The 23,304-nt window shown below is 44.8% G+C and overlaps 2 protein-coding genes across 7 annotated transcripts in view; both read right to left on the reverse strand.

The window, feature by feature from the left end:
- Positions 1-3,902, reverse strand: part of LOC115076916 (hepatocyte cell adhesion molecule-like) — a 37,421-nt gene extending 33,519 nt beyond the window's left edge. For all 6 annotated transcript variants that reach the window (XM_029578938.1, XM_029578937.1, XM_029578936.1 and 3 more), the window contains exon 1: positions 3,063-3,902. In XM_029578938.1, the coding sequence (XP_029434798.1) occupies positions 3,063-3,111 (49 nt within the window). In that variant the 5' untranslated portion in view covers positions 3,112-3,902. The remainder of the gene's footprint in view (positions 1-3,062) is intronic.
- Positions 3,903-7,566: 3,664 nt separating this feature from the next.
- The window catches only part of LOC115077066, a 38,569-nt gene continuing 22,831 nt past the window's right edge, over positions 7,567-23,304 (reverse strand). Inside the window, exons 3-5 of the mRNA XM_029579222.1 lie at positions 10,280-10,612; positions 9,434-9,550; positions 7,567-8,091 (exon numbers count right to left, since the gene is read on the reverse strand). Coding sequence (XP_029435082.1) covers positions 8,087-8,091; positions 9,434-9,550; positions 10,280-10,612 — 455 coding nt within the window. The 3' untranslated portion in view covers positions 7,567-8,086. The remainder of the gene's footprint in view (positions 8,092-9,433; positions 9,551-10,279; positions 10,613-23,304) is intronic.

Here is a 23,304-nt window from a genome sequence, read left to right on the forward strand (position 1 = left end):
AGGCAGCAATACAAATATTGCATCAGGCCCCAGAACATTAATACACCACCTATGGACAAAGCGAACAAGCTGGGCTGGTACAGATCCCTACAGAGAAAATCCACGCTAGCAGAACACAGACCCACCCTTATCTAACAGAGAAATAAGGGACTGCAAATTAGAAACCAAAACATGCAGACAAACCAAAACAGAAATCGTGAGAAACTCGACTCTGAACAGTGGAACTCTAAATGCACATACATAAGAAATGCACCGACCCAAAGATGGCAGACTCCAATTGCTAAAAAATAAAAAAAAATGTTTTTCTTTACCTTTGTCTGATCTTTTTGTTTTTCTAATCGGTTGGTCCTGGTCTCTTTTTCCACTTTCCCCTTGTCAGTCTTTTCCCAATTCTTCCTCCAGGGTCACTCTTCTCTTTCTATTTCTTCTCTCTCCTCCTAGATTCTTCCCTTCCTCCTTTACACACACACACAAACCCATACACGCACACACAGACTCTCGCTCTCACATGCTCTCTCTTTTCTCACAAACAGGCTCTCACCATCCTAATAACTTGTAACATTCTGTTTGCTATTTTGACCAATGCACTGAACAGAGCCTTTCACAGTATTTTCCACTATGATGCCCAGATCCTTTTCATGAGTGGTAACTCCTAATATGGAATCTAACATCTCTCTCTCACACACATAGACACATACACACAGGCTCTCACTCTCACATACTTTCCCTCACACACATACATAGGTTCTCGCTCTCAGGCTTCTACATGCAAACACAGACCCCCATCCTCTCTCACACACACCCACCCACCTATACTCTCATACACACACACACATGCGAGAAATGAGTCTCACAGTCATTCTCTCACTGCCTACCTTGTTCTTGCTCCTTCCCTTTCCCCTTTCCCCCTTCCCTCTCACTCACCCCTTTCCTTTCCCCCGTGCATCGAACTCACGCCTTGCCCGTTCCCCCGTCCCTCGCACGGTCAGTTCTTCCACTGCGCCGTCACCCGGCCGCTCTCACGTCACCCCGTGCCCGGGCCCCTTGGCCCCTGGGCACCCCTTCCCTCTAACCCACTCCTTCCCTTCCCTCTCACTCCTTCTCTTCCCCTTCCCTCTTACTCATTTCTTCCCGTCCCCCTTCCTCCTCCCTCTCACTCACCCCTGCCCCCCTCCCTCGTAACGCACGCCTGCCCGGCCCGCGCAGCTCTTCTCTTCCCCTTACCTCTCACTCATTCCTTCCCTTCCCCTTTCCTCCTCTAACTCACCCCTTCCCCTTCCCTCTCACATCCACCCCCTTTCCTTCCCTCTCACTCATCCCCTTCCCCCTCATTCACCCCTTTTCTTCTCACTACTCCTTCCTTCTTTCCACTTTCTCCTCCTTCCCTTCAATTCTTTCCCTCCCCTCTCACCACCTTTCCTCTGTCACTCCTCTTCCATTCCTCTTCCTTCCCTTGCCTCTCACTCACCCCTCCTCTAAATCACAACCCTCTCCTTCTCTTCCCTTCCACTTATTTTGCTCAGTTCCTTTTTCTTCTTCTCCCTTCTCAATAAGAAGAAAGAGGAGGGAAAGGAAGCTGAGTGAGTGAGGCAGATGGGAAGGTGAGGGAGTTAGACATTCTCACCTCTCCCTTACCTTTCACAGCCTGCCTCCCTCACCTCCTGTGCTCATCTGCGGCCCACTGGAAGTGATACCCTCAGGCCACAGTCTTCCTTTTCAGCCTGCGGGTGTGGGAGGGTGTGGAACCCTCGCACGCAGATGTTCAGTGCGCCGTGGTGGGTCTGCTCATGTGCCCACAGGCGGGTGGGATCCCCGTGGGCAGGTCCTTATTGCACCATCAAGGGTCTGCTCCTGTGCTCACGGGGTGTTGGATTCTTGCTGCTGTGGAGTTGGGCAGCTCTGTTTGGGTGGGCCTGAGCCCAAAGCGGGTAGGTCATGGCCCACCCAGGCCCAGCTGTGGCTACATCTCTGCTGCTGACTGCCCTTGTTTTTTTTGTTTTGTTTCTTACCCGTGGTCCGGTCAGCTCCCGGCGCGCGTTTCAGCGGGTCCAGGCCTATTAGCATGGTCCCGGCCCACTCCTTTTTTCTTTCAGCCCTTCCAATGCAGTATTGAGAGATCTGCTCGAGGCTGCGGGCCTCCGAAAATCCATGCGGCACACACGCTTCTCCCCAATTCTGCGCGTGTAGGCCTTTGAAAACTCGGCCTTAAGAGAATTGGTGACTTAAAAGGAATATAAGGAACGGTGACCTTTAGGGTGTAACTGCTGCTGTTGTTGTGACTTACTACTTTTCCTTTTTTCTCCATTTTTCTGTCACCACCTCTCCCTGGCTGAGCAAACCTATGCACCCTGCTCTAATCATCACTATCTTTACCCTCTAAAGGCTGGTACCCACCAGGAAATAAACATTTGTTGTTTGATTATGGTTTTGGCGTGAGCGCCATCTTCCTGGTGTGGTGTGGTTTAGGTAAGGGTCATAGCAATGTTAGGGGGGATCATAGAGGGGATTCTGCTAAGCTTGAGATCCCTATCAAGCTCAGGCCTGATGTTCACCCTCCTTGCCTCTGGGCCTGGGTCCACTACACCATCGGCTTGACCCGCATTCCCTCTAAACCCCTTTTCCTGAGAGATTACCACTCGGCTCCCCCAAGTGCCAGACCCTCTCACATTTTATGCGCCCCCTTCCAGGTTGGGGGTTATATCTTTTTAACGGTTCTCCTTCTGTGCCCCACAGGATGACTGCTTGGGTGACACAGGTCCCCTCGCCGTCAGATGGCTGGAGGGGAAGATTTCTCCGAGCCTGAACCCTCTCACACTGATCCTGCTGGCTCAAGGTGCCACCCGACTCGGTGTTGTTCTCATCAGCACGCGCCTTCTGTGCAGAGAAATTCATCCTGCAGCTCCCTGGCCAAAGCACAGCGATTCCAAAGTGTAACCGGGTCCCACTAAACCTAGCCTTGTTACAATATACCCCGCACCTACATCTCACCTCACGCGGGCACTGAACTCCAAGATTACCATTCAGGAAAGGACTGGAGAGGAATGGGACTGAGAGCGGCTTACCCCGGGCTGAGAAGAGGAGGAGGAGGCAGAGATGAAGCAGTGCAGGCATCGTATCTGAATCCCCATCACACACTGAACTGCAAGAGAGAAAACGCTGAGAAGCAGGAAAAAGAAAAGAGGAAGGAAGAGAGGATGGGTGAGATGACGAGAATAACCCTATCTGATTGCAACATTTCCTTGGCGAGATAGCTCAGCTGTGTAAAGCACATAAGCTTCGTGGACTTGTACAGCCATTTCCAGGTAGCCAACACAAAAGTCAGCTAAGTAGAAAGATATCCCTCCAGCGGTCTTTAGCACTAAATTCTAGTATAATACATTTCCAGAAAAAGAAAATAGCTTTTAATAAATGGCGTGATTAATTTGATCTTTTTCCCATGTATTAGTTGAGACTGCATGGGGCTATCTCAGATTTTGATTCAGGGGCCTGAAGAGAAGTTTGTAATAGCGAAATTGTTTGGTAGAATTTAATACTTTAATTAGAATAACCTAGAAACACAGACACTACAAGAAGTGGGCTGATTTGCACTTGGAACCACAACCCAAGAAATGACAGGAAACAACTAAAAATAATCACTCTGCGTCCCCCACCCTTTGAAGATCATGGCAATAAATGGTTTTGATTAATATGCGCCTAATAATCAGCTCTGCTGGACAAGTTTGTTTATGTAAAATTAACCAAAATTTTATAAAGCAAGTCTGCTCCTTTCAGGCACTGTTATAGTCTACTCATTGGAAAAGGTGAATCCCTTTGATTTGGTATTTTTATTGTATGTATGTGTGTATATGTGTATATATGAGAGGGTGATGGTGATGTGTGTTGTGTATATATATATAATAAAAGGGTGTTTATGTCTGTATGTTTGTGTGTGTATATGTGTATATATGAGAGAGTGTTTTTGTGTCAATATGTGTATGTGTGTGTCTACGATGGAGAGTGCCTGTGTACATGTGTGCACGTGTGTGAGAGTACCTGTATATCTGTGTGAGCGAGGTTAAAGCTTGTGCACCTTCCTTCAATCTATGACAATCTCAGGAGGACTGGAAATCTAAAGTTCCCAGGTACGGAGAGTGGGAGATTTTTTTTATCCTTGTTAGTTTTAATTATTGGATGTGATGCATCTTCTGTTTTGAAATATTTAATTAGTGTTTAGAAATATTTTAAACATTTTTATATGTGTTTTTAATTGGCTAAATTTATCAGCAGATTTGACATTCTTTTTATTGTATTAATGTTTTATATTTCTTAATTGTGTTTGCTTTGCTTACAGTTTGTCGTCTTGTGATTCCCAGTTCAGTTTTTGGTGAGAGTCTATCTGTGTTCTGCTTGTGTGACTGAGGCTTTAGGTATTCTGCTAGCATGTAGTTTCTATGTAGGGATTTATAACAACCTGGCTTTAATCTGTTTTCCTAATAGGACGTGTATTGGTGTTTAGGGTCTGATGTAATATTTGCAGTATGGCTTTTTCATAGGTTGAGTGCTGGCAATTATGATATGGATGGCTTACTATGAAAAACCAAAATTTCAAATATTACAAGAGGCCCTAAAACACCAATACACCTCCTATTAGGAAAACAGAACAAGCCAGACTGATATAGACCATGCGAGGCGCTATCTTAAATACACATTGTTGTGTGCAATCTTCCTTGCTGTATTGGCGGTAAATTTTGCACACAAAAAATGTGCCTACAACTGAGGATAAAACTCTGCACTCTGCCAAGCGCTCCTTATTACATTGGTTTCTAAGTGTCCCTATTAATAGTAAGCAGTAAAAACTGCCTCTCCCTTTAGTGATGTGGGTGCTCATAGGCTCTTAGCTGCAGTGAAACACTGTCATGTGACAGGAAGTCGTTATTCCTGCTCTCCTAAACTTTTGATTTTTGATCATAGGAAGCCTTTAACAAGTATAACATTACAATGTTACATAATATTTGTGTTCCAACTTTGGACTTGTTTATCTGGACAGTCAGACACTATAAGCTAGATAAAATGGAGAAAGAACTGGCCCACAGGGTCCTAGAAACATATCTAGAACAATGACAAGACTGGTTGACATTCCATCTAAGATTATAGAAAACGTTTTTAGAACAGACACAAGATTGCTAACCTCGCAAATTCCAAGGAAATATTTACATATGAGACGAGGATTAATTAACATGGAGAAAGACAGCAAGCTACCATACAGCAAAACAGATTTGTTTATAATAGATAGCCAATCCTAGAAATTTTGACAATTATGTACCCTGGTTTAGGAGTTGGAAATATAGAAAACATAGAAACATAGAAATGACGGCAGAAGAAGACCAAATCGGTCCATCCAGTCTGCCAGCAAGCTTCACACTTCTCTTTTCTCATACTTATCTGTTTCTCTTGGCTCTTAGTAACCTTAGGTCCTATTTCCCTTTCACCCCCTCTATTAATGTAGAGAGCAGTGATGGAGCTGCTTCCAAGTGAAATATTAAGTTTGATTAGTTGGGTAAGCGGCAGCACAGCTCTCTGCCATGAAGCAGAGGGCAATGCTGGATATGTGTGAAGTATTAGTTTTTCTTCTCCCCTGTCGTTGAAGCAGGGAGCTATGCTGGATATGCATTGAAAGTGAAGTATGCCTTGAAAGTCACATTAACTATCATCAAATATTGAAAAGCCTAATAATTGGTAATACCTATAGCCCATGAACCCATCCCTGTTTTGGTTTTTTTTTTGTTTGTTTTTTTTCTTTTTTTAATTGGGAGATGGCAGCTCTCCATCCTTCCGCTCCGTGAAGGTGGAACACCAACCACTGGCCACTGGCATCCTGCTCCATGAATGCCTCTGTGGCTACTGCCGCTCCGTGCAGTGTTTTGCTGCCTGCTCTTTATACGTGTCCTCTAGACCTGATGGATCCACAGTGTTTATCCCATGCCCCTTTGAAGTGCTTCACAGTTTTGGACTTCACCACTTCCTCCAGAAGGGCATTCCAGGCATCCACCACTCTCTCCGTGAAGAAATACTTCCTGACATTGGTTCTTAGTCTTCCTCCTTGGAGGCTCAGCTCGTGACCTCTGGTTCTGCTGATTTTTTTCTGACGGAAAAGGTTTGTCATTGTCTTTGGATCGTTAAAGTTTTTCAAGTATCTGAAAGTCTGAATCATATCACCCCTGCTCCTCCTTTCCTCCAGGGTGTACATATTTAGATTCTTCAATCTCTCCTCGTATGACATCCGATGAAGACCATACACCTTTTTAGTCGCCCTTCTCTGTACCGCTTCAATCTTGTCTCTGTCTCTTTGTAGATACGGCCTCCAGAACTGAACACAGTACTCCAGGTGAGGCCTCACCAAGGGCCTGTACAAGGGGATAATCACTTCCCTTTTCTTACTCGATATTCCTCTCTCTATGCAGCCCAGCATTCTTCTGGCTTTTGCTATAGCCTTGTCGCATTGTTTCGCAGACTTCATATCATTAGACACTATAACCCCAAGGTCTCTCTCCTGCTCCGTGCACATCAGCCTTTCCCCCCCCATCGAATACAGTTCATTCGAATTTCCACTCCCCATATGCATGACTTTGCACTTCTTGGCATTGAATCTCAGCTGCCATATCTTCGACCACTCTTCCAGTTTCCTTAAATCCCTCTCATTCTCTCCACTCCTTCCGGCGTGTCCACTCTGTTGCAGATCTTAGTGTCGTCCGCAAAAAGACAAATCTTACCTTCTATCCCGTCCGCAATGTCGCTCACAAAGATATTGAACAGGACCGGTCCCAACACCGATCCTTGCGGTACACCACTTAAAACCGCTCTCTCTTCAGAGAAAGTTCCATTTACCATCACACATTGTCTTCTGTCCGTCAACCAGTTTGCAATCCAGTGTAAATATATACAAGTGTAAATATACAAGTGTAAATATATACAAGTGTAAATCCTATATAATTCTTTGTTATCAGTAAAATCATTGGAAAAGGAGTTTATCCTGGTGCCTTGTGTGGCACCCTGCCTCTCCATACTGTACCTTATTTATTATTTATATTTTACAGCATTTAATAAAAATCTTTTGTCTACAGCTGTTGGTTTTAAGTATTATTATTTCAATTAACCATAACAAGAGTGCCTGGCTTTAGAATGAGCTTCAGTACATTATGGGGCCGATGCAATACTGTGCGCTAGCCGCTGCACACAGTTTAACACATGACTGGATACACATTTTGGAGGCGCGTCCAAAATGTGCATCCAAATTACCATGTAGCTAATAGCGCCCATCACTTGTAAATTCATGTAGATGAGCTATTAGCTAATCCCCGTGATCCATTACATTTGCCACGCGGCCAATGCCCCATTGCAACATGGCAAATTTTGTGCCATTGAAAAAAAAAGAAAAATCCTGCTTTCTGTGATTCCTCCTAATAGCATTGTAGTGATACTAAGTAGGAGGAACCAAATAAAGCAAGATTTAAAAAAAAAAAAAAAAAAAAAGTCTTTAGAAAAAAAAAGTCTTGATGCCAAACATACACACACAAGATACAAGGTCCAGGCAGCGCATCCTGCGTGTCTATGCCAGCAGCAGATGCTCGTAGATTGACAGCCATCTCTCCTGGGCATGAACATTTGTCCCTAGCGCCTCCTTTTTAGCGTGAGCTCTCATTTAAATAATATTGGATTGCGCGCCCAGAAGAGGTGGCTGGGTGCGCGTTAGGAAGACGGGCACTCAACACTGAGCACCCGTTTTCTGCGCACATTGTGCTATGAATCAGAGACTCTGCCTATAGTGCCTGGGAGCGCTGTGAGGGAAGGGGGAGGGGATTGCAGTTCCTGAGGTGTGCAATAGTGCTGTAATACCCTCGGGCCTGACTGCCTGTTGTGAAAAAACTGTGACAAGCGATCACAATGTTATTGTCCCCGAGGTCTCGTCTCCTTTGCAATTACAGCTGCTGGTGTCATTTTTTCCTCTCACACGCAGGCACCGGTGGGAGCCACTTTTGGGTTCAACATTGTATGCTTTGGTCTTCAGATCCTTTTCTAATGTTCTCTTGACGCCTTTTTGCTGATGCTCTTAATCTAGAGAGAGAGAATTTCTCTTGTTAGATAAAAGTGTATTAGAGAGGTGCCTGGTGTGATTTATACAGTCTGAGCATTCATTTCCTAAAGGGATGCCCCAGAGGTCGAGAGGAGTCCTAGGTGATGGCCTGACACCAGAGAGTCCTCACAATGATTCCTGCCTCAGTGCCCTGCTCTTTTTTATTTATTTATTATTTTTTTTATTTAAAACTTTTCTATACCGTCGTATAGTGGAGCACCATCACAACGGTTTACAGTTAGGCACAAATATGTGGTTTCTAATTTATCCAAAGGGTGCCATTATTATACGGTAACATAGTTCGATAATATACTCTAAATGGGAAAGGGTGTGATTACCATTTACTATTAACTGGTCTTGGGGCTGGCAGCGTGTTGTCTTCACCCTGAGTGAGTGAGCATAGGCAGAAGGTAGTTTTAATGCAGGTTTATTCCTTTACATCAAATACATATCATGCTGCTGCTGCTTAAGTAGCCCTCATAGCCCCTGGGAGGGAAGATTAAACAGGATGGAGTCAGTCCAGAGTGTGGCTACTGAAATGATCTATGAACTTCATTGTAAAGCATAGGAGGACAAAGATCTAAACATGCACACCCTAGAGAGGAAAGGCAGGATGGGCGATATATGATAAAGAGATATTGAAATACCTCCAAGACTTCCATGCACAGGAGGTGAGCTTTTATCAATGGAAAGGAGGCTCTAGAATGAGAGGTCATTTGATGAGGGGGGAAGGGGTAGACTCAGGAGTCATCTAAGGAAATATTTCTTTATCGAGAGGGTGGTAGATGCATGGAACAGGCTCCCAGTGGAGGTGGTAGACACAAAGATGGTATCTGAATTCAAGAAGGCATGGGGCAGCACAGGGGATCTCTGAGGGGGTGGTAGGGATTGTAAAGCTGAATATTTGGTATGAACAAGCAGACTTGATAGGCAAAATGGGTTTATTCTGCCCTCACATTTCTCCCTTTCTAGGATTTGTCCCAGTTACTGCTCTTTTGTGACATCTAGTGACCACTCCCAGAGTGGCATGTAAGGCTGGCCCTGTAAAAAGCAGCATCGTGCTTTCTCAGCCACAAGAAACCATTGTAGTATTTGCAGTGATTCATAAATTATAGGATAGGCTGAGGTGACTTCCTGACAGAGGAACGAGTAGAGAGGCCTTCTGGGACAGATAAATGCTGCACAATGATACAACATAACTAATACAACAGGGATAACGTGATTGTATGGATTACATTTTTTATTGTAAACCACCTTATGGTGATTAGCGAAAGGCAGACAATCAAGTTTGCATAAATACATGAACTACACACACACACTTACTCTTCTCTCGTCTGATCAAAATGCAATAAACTATCCATGGCACGGAGAGAGCAGAGAGATACAAAGCTCCCCTCACAGGCAGGGCCTGCAGATGATTCTGTGCTGAAAAGGTTTCTTCTAAAAAAATCCAAAAAACAAAAAAGAGCAGACAAAGACAAGTTATTAATAGTATTGGCATCACAGTGGAATTATACATTAAAGCAGTGGTTCTCAACCTTTTTTCTGTCATGAGACACCTGACAGACGATGCTCACATACGTGTCATATCACATACTACATTTAACAGCTATACTAAAAACAAAAAAATCCTAGATATTTTAGTGTTGAAAACTATGCAGGAGAAAGATAACATAGTCTTTAATTTCAATAACTGCTTATAAAATATCATTATTAAATGTCATTTTTTCACAAAAACTGTAATCTTTGCTTACTGCATTAGTGAGAAATCCGGGAGTGATATGCAGATGCAGCACACGGTTTTTGGATACTTACAAGCTCTCGTGCATTTAACTATCAACCTCAGAAAGTTCTGACCTATGCAATACAAAGTGTCTCGTGTGTGTCTTTGTAGATGCAGAAGCAGAATGATCCTTTCAGCGTTATTAAATTCAACAGGAGGGACAAATCTGTCACAGGGGCTGAGGCAGAGCATGAGCAGTATATAAGAATTGCTGTTCCATTTATATGTCTTTTATGTTCTGTGAGTCTCACACTTTTATGATTTATTTGTACATTGCTTAATATATATGTATAGGCAATTCATATATTTTAAATAAAGCTAAAGAGACACTCGGTGAAATTAAATGAAAATATATGAAGCTTAAACATAATAGTGCTGAGTCTTACCTTGTACTTCCAATAGAAACCAAAATTTAGCCACAAAACGCCCCTGGTAGTTGTACAATTCAGCACTGTAATATCCAGAATCCTCTCTGCTTATGTTGGATAACTGGAGGCTCCCGTTTTCGTAGCCTTTGCACCTGTGCTTATAGACATTCGAACAGATCCGAACACTTCCTTTGAATTTAGCTACCCTTGTGCTGATATTCTTCCGCCAGTCAATAAAGCACTCAGACGGAAGGCATAGGTACGGTGATGTCATGTCCAAGATAAACTCAACTTGGCCTCCCAGAGCAGCGTACACTGTCACATTTCCTCCTTCTGTAGGAGCCGGGGAACCTGCAAAAAAATAAGTGCTGAGTCTTCCCTTGTACTTTCAATGGAAACCGAAATTTTGCTACGGAGGCATCAGTAAACTCCTCGTTGTAATATCTGAAACCTCTCTGCTTAGGATGGATACCTGGAGGCTCCCATTTTCATGGCCTTTGCATCTGTGTTTATAGACATCCACAAGGTCCAGTCACTACCTCTGGAATTAGCTACCCTTCAGGCCGACTCTTTAAATTTGCTGGGCCGGGCGCACTGTTTAACAAGGGTTTGGCCGCGTGTTTTTGAGGGGTGTCTATTACCCCTTATACTGGAAGGGGTTTAGCGCCTCAAAAACACACGGCCAAACCCCCTGAAAACTAATAGCGCTCATCACATGCAAATACACATTGATGAGGCTATTAGTCAGTCACCCCCGATTCAAAGAGTAAAATATGTGGCCAATCCACACATTTTCGCTCATAAATTATTGCCTCTTCAAGTCTGTACATTAGACACCCACCACTGCTACCAAGCCGCGACAGTCTCAGGATGAGTGGAAATCAAAACTTCCCAGGTGTATTCATACAGGGATTCAGACCAGGTTTTTAATCTCCATTCATGAGCATTCTGGGAGTTGTCTGCCTGATTTATTGAGGCAGAATTTAGGACTACAACACCCAGAATGCTTGGGGTTGGGACTGTCTGGAAGCGTTCATGATGGATGGGAGTCAGGAAGTGGACTCAGAACATACACCACCCACGCTTAAGATATTTATTTAAAACATATTTAACACCCACCACTCCAACAATCATGGCGAGATACAGGTGCAACACAAAAAATAAAAAATCATACACTCAAGAGACTGAACAAAGGACATAGCAAATATAAAGACTAGCTCATACAGCCAGAAAAGTGCTCATCAGATTTCAAAACGGAACAGAAGAACATGCAATTTTAAAACACTGCACTGTCAACTAGAGAAAGCTTGTTTGCATAAAAATGTCTTTAGATCCTTTTTAAACTGTTTAGTGTCAGCTATGAGCCGAAGATGTTCTGGCATGGAGCTCCTCATTATGGGATCAGCCACCAAAATGACATGCTCATGCCCCTCTGCTTGATGTTTGGTGGGTACTGCGAGTTGGGCCTTGGTTTGCTGATTGCAGAGTTGGTTGTGGGTTAATATACATGAAGAGCAGCGCCCAGCCATGTGGAATGGTTGTTTGAAATGATTTTGTGTAAAATTGTTACAATTTTATATTGAATTCTGAACCAGAGTGGTAACCAGTGTAGCATGCAAAGAGTTTGTGGTATGCGGGTTACCCCACATAGGCTGAACTGGCTGATCCAATCCTGGTTTTGCCCTATTGCGAGGAGCTGTAGTTCTCATTTTTCCCTTTCAATTTCCCTATGAAAATTAAGAACATAAGAACATAAGAAATTGCCATGCTGGGTCAGATCAAGGGTCCATCAAGCCCAGCATCCTGTTTCCAACAGAGGCCAAAACCAGGCCACAAGAACCTGGCAATTACCCAAACACTAAGAAGAACCCATGCTACTGATGCAATTAATAGCAGTGGCTATTCCCTAAGTATAATAGCCATTAATGGACTTCTCCTCCAAGAACTTATCCAATCCTTTTTTAAACACAGCTACACTAACTGCACTAACCACATCCTCTGGCAACAAATTCCAGAGCTTTATTGTGCGTTGAGTGAAAAAGAATTTTCTCCGATTAGTCTTAAATGTTCTACTTGCTAACTTCATGGAATGCCCCCTAGTCCTTCTATTATTCGAAAGTGGAAATAACCGAGTCACATCTACTCATTCAAGACCTCTCATGATCTTAAAGATCTCTATCATATTCCCCCTCAGCCGTCTCTTCTCCAAGCTGAAAAGTCCTAACCTCTTCAGCCTTTCCTCATAGGGGAGCTGTTCCATCCCCTTTATCATTTTGGTTGCCCTTCTCTGTACCTTCTCCATTGCAATTATATCTTTTTTGAGATGCGGAGACCAGAAATGTACACAGTATTCAAGGTGAGGTCTCACCATGGAGCGATACAGAGGCATTATAACATTTTCCGTTTTATTAACCATTCCCTTTCTAATAATTCCTAACATTCTGTTTGCTTTTTTGACTGCTGCAGCACACTGAGCCGATGATTTTAAAGTATTATCCATTATGATGCCTAGATCTTTTTCCTGGGTGGTAGCTCCTAATATGGAATCTAACATCGTGTAACTACAGCCGTCTCATTTGCATGGCAGGCATAGGTGACCACAGGCTCTGACATTGGATCTGCAGGACAGAGAATTATTAATTCACTGATGCTCTCTCACTAAAGTCAGGTTTGTAGTACCTTAAGAACATAAAAGGTGCCCCTGCCGGGTCAGACCAGTGGGCAATCCAGTAAGTTCCGAATGATCCAGAAGATCACCTCCGCTGTTGCTCATTCCCAGATGTAGGAGGTGGCGATCCCTGTGCCTGCCTAGCTAATGTATTAATGGACCTGTGCTCCAGAAACTTGTGTGGAGACCCCTAGGTCTTCATTGTTCAGTTGGTCTCTAGCTTAAGCTCTGGCTAGGATTTAGTAGTTTTCAGACCATCCCTGCAGGCACCACCACAGAGGCTTGTCTGGATTGGCCAGCAGTGCACTATAAAAGTAGGATGTGCATGGGTTCTGGGTTCAGACCCTGCACACTGGTATTCTGCCCGGGGCTACCTGAGGGGCTTGTCACCTGCATGCACACAGGACTGCCTCGGGGGCTACCTGAGGGGCTTGTCACTTGCATGCACACACGACTGCCTCGGGGGCTACCTGAGGGGCTTGTCACCTGCATGCACACAGGACTGCCTCGGGGGCTTACCCAATGTAAATACACAATTACTTGGATTTTACCCAGGGGCCTGAACCCCACACAAATAGTCACACACACTGATTTAGTACATCACTGCTCTGGGTATTTAGGAAAATAAGTTTATTCGAGCAATGAGAGGATAGAGCAATAAAAATCAGATCATAAAGAAGAATTTGTTGCAGAAAATAAGTTGCTACATACATATAAAGCTTATGGGGCAGATTTTAAAAAGTTGCGCGAGCGCGTACTTTTGTTCGCACAGCAGGCGCGAACAAAAGTACGCCTGATTTTATAAGATACGCGCGTAGCCGCGCGTATCTTATAAAATCTGGGGTCGGCGCGCGCAAGGCTGCGCAAAATCGACAGCCTGCGCGCGCCGAGCCGCGCAGCCTGCCTCCGTTCCCTCCAAGGCCGCTCCGATTTCGGAGCGGCCTCAGAGGGAACTTTCCTTCGCCCTCCCTGCACCTTCCCCTCCCTTCCCCTACCTAACCCACCCCCCTGGCCCTATCAGCAGGCGTAACTTTGTGCGCGTCGCCGGCAGCCCCGCTCTGTCCTCCGGTCCCGGGGGCGTGGTCCAGAGGCCTCGACCACGCCCCTGGGCCGGCGCCACGCCCCCGTGCCTGCCCCCGAAACGCCACGGCCCCGCCCCCGAAATGCCGCGTCAGTAGGCCCCGCCCCCAACATGCCCCGACACGCCCCCTTACAAAAGCCCTGGGACTTACACGCGTCCCGGGGCTTTACGCGCGCCGGCGGCCTATGCAAAATAGGTGCGCCGGCGCGTGCGGGCCTTTGAAAATCCGCCCCTCAGGATCTTGAGTGTTGAATTACCACGGGGCCAGCATGCAGTAGGATGTGCAGAACAGCTGCTCTCTCCAATGAAGAAGTTTCAGGCTGGTGGTAGCAACAGTGGAGAAGGAATGACCCATAGTCCCTGCCTGCCTGGTCTGTGTGTGTGAATGGGAACCGGTCTGGGATAGGGGCTGTGTGTGTGTGTGTGTGTATGGGAGCCTGCCTGGGATGGGTGTGTGTGTGTGTGTGTGTGTGTGTAGTGTGTGTGAATGGGAGTCTACCTGGGATGGGAGTATGTGTGTGTGTGAATGGGAGCCTACCTGGGATGGGAGTGTGTGTGTGTGTGTGTGTGTGTGTGTGAGTGAATGGGAGCCTACCTGGGATGGGAGTATGTGTGTGTGTGCGTGTGTGTGTGAATGGGAGCCTGCTTGGGATGGGTGTATGTTTTTGTGAATGGGAGCCTGCTAGGGATGTGTGTGTGTGTGTGTGTGTGTGTGTGTGTGTGAATGGGAGCCTGCTTGGGATGGTGTATGTGTGAGTGTGAATGGGAGCCTACCTGGGATGAGTGTATTTGTATGTGTATGTATGTTCACATGCATGCATGGGAAACTTCCTGGGATGGGCAGGGTGTATGTGTGTGTGAGAATGGGAGTCTGCCTGGCATTTGAGTGGATGTGAATGGGAGCTTGTCTGGGTTGTATGTGTGAGAAAGAATGGCATTTGCCTGGCTTGTGTGTGTGTGTGAGAGAGATACCAGGTGGATACTAACCTGCCAGCAGCTGAAATGAAGAGGAGGACCCGGGGGCCGGGGCTGCTTGTGTGTAAATATAAGAAAGAGAGGAGAAAGTTTGTGCACCCTCCTCCTACTAATTCATGACAGTCTCAGGATGACTGGAAATCAAAAGTTCCCAGGTATGGAGAGCATACATTTTTAAAATCCTTTTTAGTTTTATTTTTTGGGTGTTATTTAAAGTGTCTGCTGTTTTCAAATGTTTTATTGGTGTTTAGGACATTTTAAAAAATTGTGTACGAGTTTTTTTTTTTTTTTTTATTTATACTTTATTTGATTTCTCATACATTTTAACAATGAAAAGAAAATAAGCAAAGTTGGCTTCTAATACATCGTTCAAAACTAAGAAAACAATATCTATACCTCATTTCCAATAACTAAGTCCACTTTATAAGGAGCTTACACAAAAAAGAAAAAATACATAAGAAAATAATCATACATTTATGAACATCTCAGGAGAGTATACACTTTTCTAACCAGTATACAATATATCCATATTCACGATTACAACTCCTCAACTAATTTTATCCTTAAGAAAAAGTTCTAGATGGGAAGGATCAAGGAAAACAAACTTGTTTTTTGTGTAGTGTTATAATACACTTGCACGGAAATTTGAGAAAGAAGGTGGCTCCAATAGCCAACACTCGCTGTCTCATCGAAAGAAATTGTTTCCTTCTCATCTGAGTACTTCTTGATACATCAGGGAAAACCTGAACTATCTTACCGCAGAACAAGAAACTTTTATTTTTAAAATATTTTTGCAGGACTAGATTTTTGTCCTGTTCAGCAACGAAGGTAACTATCAAGGTTGCCCTTGTTGGAATATTATCTTCAGAAGTCTCTAAGAATGATGTTAGATTAGGGCTATTATCAACTAACACATCTATCCCACCTTCTGGGGCTATACCTTCTCTCCTGAAATTGGATAAATAATATATCTTAGAAATAAGAATTTCAGATGTAATACTCAATATCTCTTTGACATATTTTTTAAATATTTCTTGCGGCGATAACAATCTGGTAACAGGAAAGTTTAAAAAACGTAAATTTTTCCTCCGCATATCGTTTTCTAACCCTTCCAAATTTTTATATATAACCAAAGTATCTTTGATGAAAGTGGTCCCAGTTGTCTGTAAAGCTGTTACCTGAGAGTTCATAGCAGTATTAGCGATTTCAATCTGTTCTATTCTTTTCCTGTGGTCGTTCAGTTCCCCTTTTATCTCACTAGAAAAAACAGTAGCTTGGGCCATGGATTGGGATAGCCTCCTTTCCATGTTTGTAATTGCTTTCCAGATGTCTACTAGAGATATATTCTCTGGATCTGGTGCAGCCATTCCCTCCTCCACTCCTTCAATACTGTCTGCAACCTGTTCCAGGGGATCTTTATCTCTGTCTTTAGTTATTACCACCTCACCTGTATTAGGGGTATCTAAAACATTTACCCCAACACTTCCTGAGGTGCTTATGGATATCTGGTGGTGGGCAGGACTAGCTGTAGCCCCAGACGATGAAGATACATTTTGAGGAGCCTCCACAGAGGTATGACTCACCCTTCGCACCAAGTGTAAGTCCATCGGTCCTCTTTGTTCTTTTGCCACCGGTGTAGATGTTAATACCTTCATTTTCCGCTTCTTCCCCTTTTAAATGAAGGATTCTTCCTCCTCAAAATTTTCTCCAGGGGCGCGCCCCTTTGGCACGCAGCTTCGGCTGCGCGCCGCTGCTCTGCAGTTTAAATGCAGTCAGCTGGCGTCGGGTAATGATGACGTCGGGTGGGGCGGGAGACAGCTCTCGTAGCTCACCAGCACAGTCCCGTTTGCCCTCACTCCCTTTCAGGTGCGGTTCTCCTCCTCTAAGGCTCCCAAATACTGCTGCTGCTCTGCAGTTTAAATGCAGTCAGCTGGCGTCGGGTAATGATGACGTCGGGTGGGGCGGGAGACAGCTCTCGTAGCTCACCAGCACAGTCCCGTTTGCCCTCGCTCCCTTTCAGGTGCGGTTCTGTGTTCAGGCATACTTCTCACCTCCTCTAAGGCTCCCCGTGTACGAGTTTTAATTATTTTATCTTTTATTTGTCATCTGTCTTGGGATTATTATTATTAGCATGACTTTACTATTATGATTATGTATTTATATTATTTCTTGATTGTTTGATGTTTGAGGAATGGTGATGGTTCTAGTTTTTTAATCGTCGCACTGCATAGAGTCTGGCTTCTTGTGGTTTCCAGTTCAGGTTTTGCCACGTTTATATTTCTATTTTATGGTTGCGCTATTCTGTATTTGGTGAGGGTCTATTTATGTTCTGCATGTGTGACTGAGGTGAGATATTCTCCTAATAGGAAGTGTATTAGTGTTTTAGGGCTTTTGGAGCATCAAGCTCACACACATCACACGATACAATAGGCCTAATACCATTTAGATTCCAAGTGTGTGTTCACGGGATTTCTGGTTAGCAACACAACAGTGCATGTATATTATTTAATCCTTTTTGTTTTATGCTCTCTCAGTCCCAAGTTCCATAACACCTTGTTTTTTGTAACTTTGTGCTTCTCGTTTATTGAAAATGTTTTAATACCCCTGTTCTGTGTAAACTGCTTTGATATGATATCTTTCACGAGGTACAGAGAAGGTACAGAGAAGGGCTACCAAAATGATAAAGGAATGGAATAAACTCCCCTATGAGGAAAGACTAAAGAGGTTAGGACTTTTCAGCTTGGAGAAGAGACGACTGAGGGGGGATATGATAGAGGTGTATAAAATCATGAGAGGTCTAGAACGGGTAGATGTGAATCGGTTATTTACTCTTTCGGATAGTAGAAAGACTAGGGGGCACTCCATGAAGTTAGCATGGGGCACATTTAAAACTAATCGGAGAAAGTTCTTTTTTACTCAACGCACAATTAAACTCTGGAATTTGTTGCCAGAGGATGTGGTTAGTGCAGTTATATAGCTGTGTTTAAAAAAGGATTGGATAAGTTCTTGGAGGAGAAGTCCATTACCTGCTATTAAGTTTCACTTAGAGAATAGCCACTGCCATTAGCAAAGGTTACATGGAATAGACTTAGTTTTTGGGTACTTGCCAGGTTCTTATGGCCTGGATTGGCCACTGTTGGAAACAGGATGCTGGGCTTGATGGACCCTTGGTCTGACCCAGTATGGCATGTCCTTATGTTCTTATGTTCTTAAGGTCGGTATATAAAATAAATAAATATAATATAAGTGATAGTTTTACTTCACAGTATGGTACTTTAATACTTTTCATGTAAAATGTTGTTATAAATGCAGAATCTTTAATTGTGTGTGGAGCGGGCTGAGGGGGGGAAGCACTGGGCAAGGCTATGAGGTTCACTTGCTTTTCTGAACCCCTCCGACTTAATATCCTAGCGATATTAAGTTGGAGGAACCAAACATTTAAAAAAAAAAAAAAAAAAATACAATTTTAAAAAATCTGCCCGCCGGTCAGCAGTTACAGTTGCTCAGTTTTGCCAGCGTCCATTTTCCTAACCCGTGGCTGTCAGCGGGTTTGGAAACCGACTCCGGTAAATAGAGCGTCGGTTCTCGGGACTTGCTGACAGCCACCTCTTCACTAAGGAGGCACTAGGGACGCGATATTGTCCTTAGCATCTCCTTGTTATCGCGACCCCTCATTTAAATAAAGAATCGCGCCCCAGGAGAGGGGACACTCAACACGGCGCGCCGGCTCTTCCGCGATTCTTTCTGTGTCGGCCTGTACAAGCTCGCTCCGTCGCTCAGGAGCGTTGGGTCTCTCCCTGGTGCCGTCATCCCAAAGGACACTGACTCACTTGATGAATCTGAGGAACTGAGTGCCTTTGCACGGTTTATTTGTGTGGGAAGATAAATTGGAGAATTTCTGTGTTGTGAATGGGACTTGAAGTATTTTTGGTTTCAGTAAATTTTTGCTGAATGCCTCCACCTGAGCGTGCAGCGTCTTTTTCTTCAAAATCAAACGAGCCCTCAGGCATGGACATCGGAAGAGAGAGTCCACCTGAGGAGAGACAGGAGACTGTGTGTGGGTCCCCACCCCCGTGAGCCTGGGGCCTGGAGGGTAATCCTCGTCCCCCGGGGCAAGTGGACTGTGTTTGTGTGAGAGAGCTGGGAATGGAAGAGGTCCCGGGGACAACGGTGAGCCCCTGCATTCTGGGAGGTCCCCAAAGAGGGGGTTACATTTGCCCAAACCTTTTTTTTTAAACCCAGCTGTGCTATTAACTTTGACCACGTTCTCTGGCAACAAATTCCACAGCTTAATTGTGCATTGATTGAACCTTCTCAGTCCAGCACCAGAAACTTACTCCTGCCGGCTTTAACATTTCTTTAGCTCCTCTCCTCCCCTTATCGCACTTCTTCTGGTCCTGCTTCCCCACCCAGCTGCCTTCTGCCTCACCGTCTCTTCGCAGGCCCCTGTGTGTGCTCCCCACCATCATCTTCTGTTGTCCTATCTCCCCATTGCCCATTCTCACCCTTCCACCTGTACTCCCTCCCTATCCCACCCCTCCTCGCAGACAGCCCAAGTTTGAGCTGTTGAATTAAGGGAGGGAGAGAAGAGACAGGAAAAGTTACAGCTCAGCCCCTTGTCCTTACCAAAACCAAAGTCTGTGTTGGTATTTTGTTTTCTCACTGTAGTGTTCTCACTCTCGCCTGTTGTCGGATTTCTTTCTTTCTCTCTCTGTCTCCCTTATACCTAAGCTTTTTTTCCTATCTCAACATTTTCTTCCCGTCTGCTCTGCCTCTCACCATCCCTTCCATTTCTTGCTCTCCACCTCGCACCCCTTTCTCAGGCTCAGCCTCTTTCTGTCTCCACCCTGCTTCCAGCTTCCACCTCACCACCTCCCTCTCCAGCCTCCAGCACCCTTCACTCACCCCGCGTCACCACTACTCTCCTGCCCCCCATCCTTTCCCCCTCTCTAACCTCAAGCTCTCTCTTCCCCTGCTCCCGCCATCTTTATTTATTTAAAAAAGTATTTCTTAATCACCTTCCTGATGAAATCTCTCAAAGCAATTTACAACATAATCATTACACTCAAACAATATAAAATAAAATAAATCACTCAACAGACAAATATTACAAGACAATTTTCTCCTTTAGTTAATCACATTGACGTGAGCCATGTTTTTAATTTCTTTTGAAACCTTAACATTTCCCTTTGCTTCCCTAAGATCTTGTAGTACTGTTCCACCATAAATGAGCCATAAATGAGAACAATCTAGAAGCATGGAAATGACAGTAGAACCAAATGGTCCATCCAGTCTGCCCAGTAAGTTTATGGTAGTTTGTGCTGTGCAGTGTAGGTTACTCCAACCATAAGAGTCAGGGCCCTCGTTGATTGCTGTGGAATCCAATTCCCCGTTATGCCTTGCTATTGAAGCAGAGAGCAATGTTTGAGTTGCATCAAAAGTATCGGTTTTCATGGTTAGCTGGAATGCACAGGGGCAAGACATATCAGCTGATATCAGTAATAGAGAACAGTAACTGGAAGCTGGGGCTCAAATTTATTAGAAGATCCGAAGCTGTATAATGGATTGTAAATAACAGGAACATTTTTATTAATTTTCCATCATTAACAAGTAAAGTTGGAAACCCACTAAATGCTTCCAGCGTGATTATTACTGCTGTTGCAAGATACTTTGATTCTGAATAGACTATTAACCATTGCCCAGGGCCTAAGAAATAATCTCCACTCCGACAGGGAATTCTGGACTTTCAGAGAGGATTAACATCAGGAAAGGATTTTACCAGCTTAACTCTTATTTGAGGTGAGCTCTTTGGTGTCCTGAGAGGGACACTAGCCCAGGGGTTTCACGAGTTTTGGACCTTCTGCCTCTGTCTCCTCGAGGGCCCATGTTCCCTGCCTCGGTGCCTGCACTCCTTAACTTCTACTTTGTGGAATCGCTTTACCAACAGTTACTATCAGTGAGTACAGACTCCACCTTTCTCCACAGTACTGCTTCACTGGAATCAGGTACTCGCTCCTCGAGGGCCTGCTCTTCCTGCTTCAGTGCTTTCTACCATTACCAACGCTTGGACTCTGAATGCTAATATCACTGAATGTGTACTCATCTCTCTACAGTCTTATTTCCACTACAGCACTGTTCATCAGGAGACCCTTCCTGCCAGTACTATCGTGAGAGACGCGCCCTGCCGGGCTCTACTACGAGTCTTCTACATCTCCTACTCACTACTGCACCTCTGGTGGTTGCCATAAACTGTTTAATAAAAGATTCAACTCTGTGTTTGTGCATCCTGAGTCTAGCCTAGCACTGTGGTCCCTCACGGGTCTGCCCCCCCCCCCCCCCCGTGGGCGTGGTCAGCTGCCACAGTGCCTAAGGATCCACCCAAACACCACTAACCATAACAGTTACAATAACTAAGAGCTTGTGCTTTTCAGAAAGCTTGGAGGTGCTGGGGCACACACCCTATGCAAACATGATCTAAGCAAGTAATCAGGTTATTTTTTTCAAACCGGAGCTATTCTGGACTACTTTTAGTTGTTCTTCCTGAATTTTATAGCAGAGTTTTACCTGCAGCCAAACGTCAATCCTGTTCTCTTTAAAATCAAAGATAACTCTGTAGATCCAGCTCAACTGTACCATGGGTTTTTCCATTCTGTGGCTTATAACAATGTTTTCTAAATAAGGTTCAGCACCACTACTGGAGTCAGTGATGTCACAATCCGCCGCTGGTGACATCATGGTTTATTGCCTTTGTATTTACATAATTTTTACCTTTTTTACCTTTTTTTTCCATTTTTCTGTACAAAGTATATTCTTTGTAATCATAAAGAATTAAAAGGAAAGATGATGTGATGTCACAAATAGATTGTAACGTCATTGGTCAGAATTTTCAGGAGGGCGTACAGTCATTTGAGGATCTAAGAGTCTGCAGCCCTGAGACGTAAATAGAGTCTCAGGTTAGAACTGCACGACAGGAACTGTGCATCTTATCCAAGAGGAGGCGTTATGTGGGCAAGACATGAACCATCTGCACATGCACGAATTTAGCCAAATCACCAGGAAGCTGCATTTTCTGCTGCTTCCCCAATAGGGAGGAAGGACTATTTTTAAATGTAAAAAGTTTACATTTTTGTCTGGAGGTGGGTTTACACAGACATAGCTTCACTTATAAATATTAGTCAGGCTAGTCAGCAAGGTGCTGGAGGGGGCTCCCAGCATCCTCTTGTTAGATTATTTTAAGAAAACAAAGTGGGTTTTTTTCCTTTACCAGTTTTCTGCCACTTCCCAGACAGAATGACCAAGGGCTTAAAGAAACCTCGCTGGCCTGATGGCTAGTGGGGCACCTCCTCCAGGGCACGCTCTCAGCACCACTTGTTAGCTGGCAGGCATGGCTATGCTAGCAGCAACCACCCTTCCTCCCTTGGTCTGAGTGCATCCCCTCTGCAGCAAGCCCAGGCCTGACCAGATCTGATGGAAAAGGGGTTTTCAGACCTGACCCCCTGCACCACAGTGTGCAGTGCTATGGCATGAGCTATGAGGCACTGCATAAACTGGCAGTACATCTCTGGGGCCAGCAGTGCTGGATAGTGGTCAGAGCCCACAGCTGTGAAGCTGGAGACCTGCTTCTGCTCCCTTATATGCAATCACTCACTCTGTGACCTTCAGTAAATCACTTAACCTCCCTCTGTTTGAAGCTACAGTCCCAGTTCAAAAATGGTGCCCAGCTGGTTCCATTTTGTTGTGCATCATACACCTGCAGCCATACAAGAAAACTGTGCCAGCCTCAGGACCAAGTGGCAGGTGTTTGGAACCAGGACCAGGCAGCCCCTTCCAAATTCACTCAGACCAATCTTTGCACCAAAAAGCCCTCGGCTGGGGACCTTGCACCCGGGCTCCTTCCAGAACCCTGCAATCAGGAGTCCTAAACCTGGCCACTAGGTGTCACCATTGCAACAATGGCTGAGGCCTCCTCCCCTTTACCCACCAAGGCTGTGAACTCTGCCTCTGCAGCACCCACTGGCTGATCTGGGGAGCAGAAGAACTTACCCTGGAACTGAACCCAGGTCCTCTGTGTGGCAGCAAGCAGTATGGCCATGGAGATACCGGACCAGCCTCCGTGTAGCAGCACACAATATGGCAATAGAAATAACGGACCAGCCAAGAAAAACTGTTAGAAAAAAACTGAAAGGAGCAGCTACAAAGGTAAAAAAGTGTGCAAGAGGCGTGGTCATTGTTAAAAAATACCATCCTAGAAGCACAGTCCAGATGTATTCCACACATTAACGGCCGGATTTTAAAACCCCCCTGTGAGCACCGAGCCTA

This window comes from Rhinatrema bivittatum, chromosome 15, assembly GCF_901001135.1.
Source record: "Rhinatrema bivittatum chromosome 15, aRhiBiv1.1, whole genome shotgun sequence".
Lineage (NCBI taxonomy): Eukaryota > Metazoa > Chordata > Amphibia > Gymnophiona > Rhinatrematidae > Rhinatrema > Rhinatrema bivittatum.